At 37.3% G+C, this 8,986-nt stretch overlaps 1 protein-coding gene across 1 annotated transcript in view; it reads right to left on the bottom strand.

Annotated features, from left to right (window-relative positions):
* The window catches only part of XRCC5 (X-ray repair cross complementing 5), a 106,820-nt gene that overhangs the window by 81,214 nt on the left and 16,620 nt on the right, over positions 1 to 8,986 (bottom strand). Inside the window, exons 8-10 of the mRNA XM_007462853.1 lie at positions 8,451 to 8,589; positions 5,294 to 5,406; positions 1,826 to 1,888 (exon numbers count right to left, since the gene is read on the bottom strand). Of these exons, the coding sequence (XP_007462915.1) occupies positions 1,826 to 1,888; positions 5,294 to 5,406; positions 8,451 to 8,589 (315 nt within the window). The remainder of the gene's footprint in view (positions 1 to 1,825; positions 1,889 to 5,293; positions 5,407 to 8,450; positions 8,590 to 8,986) is intronic.

Raw genomic sequence — 8,986 nt, 5'->3', positions numbered from 1 at the left:
CGACCCTGTGTCCCCTGCATCGGCAGGCGGACTCTCAACCACTGCGCCACCAGGGAAGCCCAAGAGAAAACATTTTTAAAAAGGAATATATTCATAGAATCATAGAATATTTGAGCTGAAAAACAAAAGTATTCATCTAGTTTAACAAACCACATGATGAAGGAATTCCCTTCCTAACATCTGATTGGTAGAGACTCTGCTTAGAAACTTACAGGAATGGGGATCTGACCATCTCACAAGGAACCAATCCATTTGGAGACAGTAATCCTTGTTGATAAAATAATTCTTCATCTTGAACAAAAGGACCACTTGTTGGTTCCAATTTACCCTCTGGTAGGAAGCATAGTTTAGTTTCTATTCCATATGATAATCCTCTAAGTATCTGAAGAAGGCTATTGTCTCTCATACCTCCTACTCCCCTGCCTACCTACACAAGTCTTCTCCATGCAATCTTTTACTCAAAGTCCTCATATGACATAGTTTCTTTACTCCTCTGCTTATCTCATAGCCCCAATTAGTTAATATTATTCTTTGACTATGACATCAAGAACCGACACCAAAGAGTAGCCCTTTGCCATCAGTAGATGAATTTTTTTTTCTTTTGTGACTCAAAGTGACCCTGTGATCCATAGGGTCTGTATGAGACTGGATTTGAATTATGCAAGTCACAATGCTGCCCTGACCTGAGCTAGCAAGTCTAGAGAATCATGTGTCAACACAGCTTTGTGATATGATTTTCCTTACTGCATACCCAGCAATCACATGAAGTGATCAGAATTTTCTTTGGGTAAAGGGACAGTAAGTTGGAGTTAAACCTCAGCAGAAGTGAAAAGCCCAGTTAAGTTGTGTTGACAATAGATATTAGAACTGCCTGATCCCCATTAGGATTTGATTCAGGAGAAATCCATGAACTAGGATTCTCAAATTTGAGGATTCACATACACCTACAGTGCTTTTAATGAATCCATTTAACACTGAGTGGAAGCCAAGCATTTTCTTCTCTTAATTTTACTGTTCTAATAGAATAATGGCATATCCATTCACTAAATCAGCAGCCAGCTACCCTTAGAAGTGAGGAGAAAAAGAGAACTAGATTACTTATATCACCACCCTTCCCCCGACCCCAAACAAGCCATCTACATCCAGTTTACCAGTTCCAAATGCAAGTAACTTCTGGAACATGGAGACCTAAGTAGTCTTAAACAGACACTGGATGGTAATCTTCCAGTTAACATCAAAATCTCCAAGGAAATAACAAGTTCTTACTTGAACACTACATAGAAAATATATAGAGAGAGGGCAGGTGTGAGTGTAGGATGCAAGAGTCATGGGTTGTTAGCTAGGCAGAAACCAGCATGAAAACAGAACCTCTTGGGGATTTAAGAAAATAATGAAAAGAAAGAGGTGAGGGGGATAAGACAAATTTCCCAATGATGGAAGTAGTCCCGTGAGTCAGTGAAGCTCATCTTCAGGATGCTTAAGCCAGCACTAAATGTTCTGTTTATGAAAATGAAAATGTTTACCTGACCCCAACCTTCCTGAACCTGTGACCGTGAGATCCCCATACTTAAAATGTATTTGTCCAAATGTTTTTGTTTTTAATACTCACCTGATCTCCAATTGCAGAACTATGTCCTCAGGCCTTGAGCTCATGCTATGACAAATTCATTTATCATTTCTCCATTTTCAGAGTTAAAGGTCAGTGAATTTTCCCACTGCTATTGCAAGAATTAATGTCATTTTAAACTATAAAAGCCCCAAACAACTCACTTAAAATGGCAATTCAATTCTACGGCACTACCTCAAAGACCTACTGTCAACTCACCTCATCATCTTTTGTTGCAAAGACCTTTAGAACTTGATTTCCCATAAAATACTTCATGTGGACCTACAAGAGGAAGTAAGGAAGAGAACTGGTTTCGATCCAAAATAAGTAACACAAAAAACTATAATGCCACACATTACTAGGAAATTACATTCAAAATGCTCTTACTGGAAAACATTCACAGGTACTAGAAACAACTTACTATTTGAGGTTCAAATCACTTAAACACAACAAATATATGAGTGCCTAGTTTATGTCAAACATTGTTCTGGGCACTATAAACACAATAATGAATAGGATGTAGCCTTGTCTTGAGGAGTGTAGATAAATACGAAATTAACTGCGGTGGAGTATTACCAGACAGTGCTACCAGTCCACAAGAGTACAGTATTACAGTTCAGTGCTACAAAAGCACATAAGAAGGGCAGCTATCTTAGTCATGAGGTGTCAGCGAAGGCTTCTGCAAATGGTGACGCCTAAGTCAAGACTTAAAGGATGGGTAGGAACTAAGATGAAAGTCTGGGCACAAGTATCCTCAGCAGAGATGATAGTGTGATTAAGTCTGGAGTGACATAAACACATAGTGCATTTGGGGAACTGCTTTTGGAGTAGCGCAGTGCCACAGTGCAAGGGGGAAAGCTGAAAAGTTAGATGAGCGAGATTAGCAAAGATCAGATCATGAAGTCTCTTAGGAGCAAAGTTAAGTGGTTTGGACTTCATCCTAAGAGCAATGACAAGGCACTGATGAACTGCAAAGAGACTAGAGTACCATGTGTCCTTTAAATAATTCACCTAGCACAGTATCAGAGGAGTCAAAGACTAGAAGATGAATACTAAGAGTTCCTAATATTATAACCACCTGCTTCTATCAACCAAGATCAACTTCTCTTCGATCTATGTCATCTTGAGCCTGGAGCGTATTTATAAGGATGTGCCTTAAGAGAGGCAATGCTTCTCAAATATTTTTTCTGCCCTCCCAACTCTAAGCTGAGAAATTGTGAGCACTTTCACAGTAACAGCAGCTCAGGAAAACTGAGTCCCAAAGGTGTGGGGGTGAGGCCCATGTAAGCCAAATACCTCCATCTTCATTTCCATTCCCCATCTGAAAACCATTATTTGAAAAAATATGGGAATAATCTTATATTTTCGGTTTGCTACATCCATATAGATTTGCCCTCCTATTAGAATCTGTAATAGTTCTTGACTGATTCAAGAACAGTTAATGATACCTTTTCCTAAGGCACCTAAATGACTTCTCAAAGGACAGTCAGACATTTGGGGAAATTCTGGCTAAATTCTTATCCATCCTATAATTAGATACCCAGAACACTGACAACATGGAAGAAGGCAAATTGAAAGGACTCCTGAAAGTTTAAAAGACAAGAGTAATTCATAATTCAAAAAAAAAAAAAATTCCAAACCAAAAAAACCCTATTTTATATTACGAAAAGTTTCACACTAATTCAATCCAGAAATATTAGTGTCCCTCAGATTAAGGGAATCTGGAAAACTATGTGATCTTATTAATTTAAAGCTAATTACTAGTTTATTAAAAGGCACATACTTATACTTTACCTTAGTTGATATGGAAAAACCTTGTTCTTAAGATGACGTGTATGCATTTGTTAACATAATACACAAAAGCAGGTATGTAAAAACTAGACTATTCAAAAATGAGCCTGTCTATCTGGTGGGCAGATTATAGCTGATTAATGGCATAGCTTTGGAGTCAGAGAGACCTGGTTCAAAACCCATCTCTACCACCTTCTAGCTGGGGACCTTGGGCCAATTACGTAACAGCACTGAACCTCAATATCCTAATGTATAAAATACATATCACGGCACCTACCTGAGAGGACTGTAATAAGAATTAAATGGGAATTTATATAAAGTGGTTAGTATATTGATTATAATATTATAATCACTCAATAAATGGTAGCTATTATGACTATCTTTATTGTACCTGTCTGATATTACACTTAAGATAAAAATAATTTAGAGCTTAAAAACAATAGAAAGTTGGTTTAGAAAACACTTCATGACTTAAAAGTTAATTTTAAGTCAATAAAAATCTTTTAAAATGGAAAACGTACTTTTTCAGCTCACTTTTTCTTGCTTTGCCATCTAACTAAATAGGTCCCCACACCTACCATGGCACAGATGATTTCAGTTTTTGAGTCCTAAATTACAGTTATAGGAGTTCTGGATAGATCTTTTCTGCCTATCTGGAATTAGGCAGACTCAGTTCCCAATAAGCCAGTTTCTACAAATAGGTCTGAATGGAGGTTCTATTTCACTGAAAAGACTCATAAGCACCGACATTAAGAACCATAAATTTTAAGTTTATATACCTCCCAAAGTGAATAATTTTAAAGAAAAGCACATTTAGTGTAATTTGTTAGAGAACTGTTAGAGATACTCAACTTCCAAAAGGTATTTATTCTCACCATTAACTGTATCGACTTTAAGTAAATACTCTCAATTTTTGGTTTATGAGTCTTAAAACTGTATCTAACAGTTTGAGCATATGATGGAAAACATTCTCCCCACCTCACTGAATTATTCTGTATCTAACAATTTGAGCATATGATGGAAAACATTCTCCCCACCTCACTGATTATTCTGTATCTAACAGTTTGAGCATATGATGGAAAATATTCTCCCCATCTCACTGAATTATTCTAACACTGAATTATACAGGGACTGTATGCTGGAGCAACATGAAGAAATTTAAATCCGGTATATTGGGTTATATTTATTTTTATTTTAATTCTCACTTGAGTTCTTCTAGAACCAACAAAAATCTCTTCATCCCTATAGAGCCTGAAAAGATGCACTTTCTACTTATTCATTCTGTTTGGTTGCCTACCTCAAGAACATTTCATCTAAGACTGCTGGGAATCTTTAATGACCCTTTCTTGGATAGTATATGGTATCCACAGCCTTCAATAAGTTACTGCATTTTCCACTGTGTCTCTTTTGTGTATCTGTATTGCCGTCTAAAAAACATATGCCTAATGAACAAGTTTTGCATCCTAGACCTCTTTGTTGGGCGTTGAGAAGAAGGGTGACTAGCATAAATCAATGATATTCTAAGAGATCTATGGTCATTCAAAACCCAACTAGACCCTGACTCCTGTAAAACACTCCAGTATACTAACAGAGAAAGCAATAGAATAGCAAAGAACTGGATGCTGTTTCTTTAAGGCTACTATGAGCTATGACCGACACCAAAGCTAAGAAGTGACTTTTCACTGAATCTATTCTGATTTATGCCGACTTCTCTACCTCTTGATTTTTAACCTTCAAAAATCAAGGAGAGCAGCATGCCAGACTACATTTTAGAAAAACTAAAAGTGAAAAAAACATATTATAAATAACAGGCCCAATCCAAAGCACACCATCTCAAATAATGAGAAAAAAGCTCATCTGTTTTATTTACAATTAGTAGACAAATACGTGCTTTACCTGAGAAGATCTACAAAATCCCAAAACAGAGAAGCACTTCCCCTCCGATTTATATTTCATTTGTTCCTCATCCACTTTAGAGAAAGGAATGATATCACTCCCATAGCGGAACCCTAAAGAACAAGAGAAGAGCATCTGTTAAGCGTATGGGGCCTCATTTTCTACAAGCTGAAGTTGGCCCTATACATACATTAACAGTACATGCACACTCCGGATCAAGCCTCCATATACTGTTTGCCGGAATCAAATTTCTGCCCCTTGTGATCACTGCAGAAAAAGAAGCGGCAGATCCACAAACATATATGACACAGACACAATTAAAATCTAATTACATTTTTTTAAGTACCATATTCTGCAATCTAGTTACCTTAATGATTATCCATCCTAGAAGGAAGAATGTAGCAAATGCAATGTACTAGTTATCCTCCAAAGATAAACCACGGTTGACTAAAGTACAATCATGACTTGTAAACATAATAACAAGAACCCATTTATTTAGAAACCTGGAGACCCACAGAGAAATGTGCCCATAGGATTTTCAGAACAAAATGTTCTCAAAAATGGATGCTGGAGATATACAAATGCCTAACGGAAGAAGCCAAAATTTTTCTATTTAGAAACATTCAATTGACAAGCTGGATATTTTTCTGCATTTAAATTCATTTTATTTCTGGGATTGGATTGTCTATTTTTTTTTTCTTTTTGATTACTTAGGTTATTACAGATATAGGCTCTTGGCTCCTTAAAAAAACTCCAACCCTGTTCCAGGGCCTCTCTGCTCTATGGAAGGTCATGCCCTTTCACTACATAGTCTTATACATTTAATGGGGAGAAAGATCATCAAAATCCAAGGATTGGGCTTCCCTGGTGGCGCAGTGGTTGAGGGTCCGCCTGCCGATGCAGCGGATACGGGTTCGTGCCCCGGTCTGGGAAGATCCCGCCTGGGCCTGTAAGCCATGGCTGCTGAGCCTGCGCTCCGCAACGGGAGGGGCCACAACGGTGAGAGGCCCACGTACCGCAAAAAAAAAAAAAAAAAAATCCAAGGATTATGACCTTGCATAGTTGAAAAGGAAAAGCATATGCATCTTTACTCCAAGAAACAAAGAAACTTGTGTGTTTGGGGGCAGATTCTGTGATCCAGTGTTTATTAGTTCCTTCACTCTGCACATGCCATGTATTTAATTAAAAAGAAACGCATTTCTATTTTCATATATGTCTTTTAATAAAAGCTGGTGATATAAACAAAAATTTCAACAAGAAGTTAAGAGGGAAATGTATGGCACATGACTAAGTAGTATCTAAACCCAATGTTTTTACAGACATCTTACTTGAATCGTTTAAGAGTAACCTAAAACTTCTAATTAAAACTGTCTTATGTTTTCTGGCTCATCTTTTACAGGGCAAATCAATAACTGTAACTTTTGTACATGGCAAAGAGTAGAGAACAGACTACAAATACGACCATAGTCCTTTGCTCACATAAACTAATCCCTCTATCTAAAAAAGAGAACTGTACATATTAGGGGATAGAAAGTGGAAGACAGGCAAAGGAAGTATGTGGGTAACTGCAAAAAGGTAAGAGAGAAAAGCTGCACGTCTATGCTCTTCGAACTGAAACAATGTTTAACTCTTCCCTCTCCCTTGCTCTACCAATATGTTTGCTTTCTGTCGAAGACAACCAGAGCTGCTTTCTTTGCTTGCAACCGAAAGAACTGGTACCATCTCTAGTCCCTTCTCCTTCCAATCCATCCTATACCCAGATGTCCTATTAATCTTTCTAAAACACAGCCCCCATGACACTCTGCTCCTCAAAATTATAAACAGCTCCATGTCGCTTTCAAAATCAAGCATAAACTCTTCAGCGTATCATTCAAAGCCCTTCCTAATTCAGAATAGCATGTAGAAACAGACTCCTGCAGCCCTGGGTTCAAATTCTGCTACTTGTTAACTATGAGATTTTGCAAATGTTAACGAATGTCTTTCAACCTCAATTCTCTTATCTGTAAAATGGAAACAAGAGTGCCTACTCCACTGGTTGCTGTGAAGATTAAAAGAGAAAATGCAGATTGTCTTTTAGATACCACCCTGAGTATGAATCTGCATATGCCCAATACACCTTACCCAACTACTTGGTATCACTGAGAAGGCCCTCTGCTTTCCTGGTCTTATGTCCTTAATCATGCTATTCTTCCTACTATGAGCCAGTCATTATACGAGAATTAAATGACGAGCAAGTAATGGAGCCATGATTCTAACCAAGGTCTGACTCCAAAATTTCTGTTCTTAACCACACTATACTATTGAGTTGAATTAAAGAATTAGTAGAGATTGTCGGTTGTTTATTACATTCTAATCCATCAGAAGAAAGAAAGGGGTCATAACCACCACCACCTTTAATCACTCTCCCACCCACCAAGACCCCTGCAAAACATGTAAATATACAAATACTGCAACACAGTGCCACAGATGAAAGGAATTTTTTTTTAAGGCTTGCAAATTAAAATTATACTGAGTAGCACATAGTCTGGTGATAAATTTATATAAAGACTCTGGTTTCTATCTTAACCATCATTTGGTATCTTATCATTTTAGCTCTTGAACATTCAGACACCCTCAGCTAGCTTCTAAGCCCTCTGGATAGAGACGCCATCTAAATACACTACACAGAGCCAATGGGTACAAATATATGAAGTACAACTCTAAAGATCCTAGTGAACATAAAGCAATATAACAAACACAAATAATTTTTCTTATCCCCTAAATTACCTTAAGGGAGCTAAACTGGCAGGATATAAGACCTAAAATTGGCACTCAGAAAAATGATCACTATGGAAGTCAAAGGTAAACAAAAAATTTGCTTCGGCCATGTTAATATAAGCATTTTCCTAGCTAGTGAGTTTCAAACTTTAAAACAAAGCCAAGTATTAAGTCCTGTCGCTTGAGACATTTAAAACCCAGAGAGACTGAATGCCCGAGTATACTCCTGCCTCGGAACCATCCTGCCAGAGACCCAACAGATGACCTAAAGGATCCAGTGTCTCATGATCCCCTCATATAGTTGTGTCTCTAGACAAATAATAATACAAAACCTAGCCTGCCTCCTATCATCTTGAAGAAAATTTTCTAGGCAAAAGTGAAACTCTCACTGGCATAATACCTTGAATAGTATCCTCTTCTGGAACTTCAGTTTCATCATCGTCATTCAAGCAATAAACTGTTTCTTTTTGTATATCTTCTTTTTTTTGAGTTCTTGCATCCACAACTGTCCAACACTTTTTAGTTTTCTCTTGTAGAATCTGATTTCCAAAAGAAAAATAAAGGGAAAACAAGGAAAGCTATGATTCAGATGGACAAAAGATGAAAACCTAATATACTCTCTGCTTTACAGAAAAAAATCCAAAACAATGACTCCAGCTACATTGGTTTGTTGTCTCTTGCCTACTGTGGAAATTTTAGTTTATTTTATAATTCTTTCTACATTTTATTTTCCCCCAAGGGTAATCCACAGATAAACATGAATATCTGTATATATTCAAACACTTTCTATACAAAACCCTCAGACTGTCTAACAAAAGAGGGCCCTACATTTTGTTACCACAGTTTCCCAACACACAAGAAAGGGGAAAGCAGTCTATCAGTACTCAGAAATCAATAAGGAAATATGAAAAAGTAACTACGAAAAAAAAGGGAAAG

The sequence above is a fragment of the Lipotes vexillifer genome, unplaced genomic scaffold (assembly GCF_000442215.2).
Source record: "Lipotes vexillifer unplaced genomic scaffold, Lipotes_vexillifer_v1.1 scaffold1518, whole genome shotgun sequence".
Lineage (NCBI taxonomy): Eukaryota > Metazoa > Chordata > Mammalia > Artiodactyla > Lipotidae > Lipotes > Lipotes vexillifer.
The sequence above is the reverse complement of the archived record's forward strand: the minus strand, read 5'-3'. Positions and strand labels throughout refer to the sequence as shown.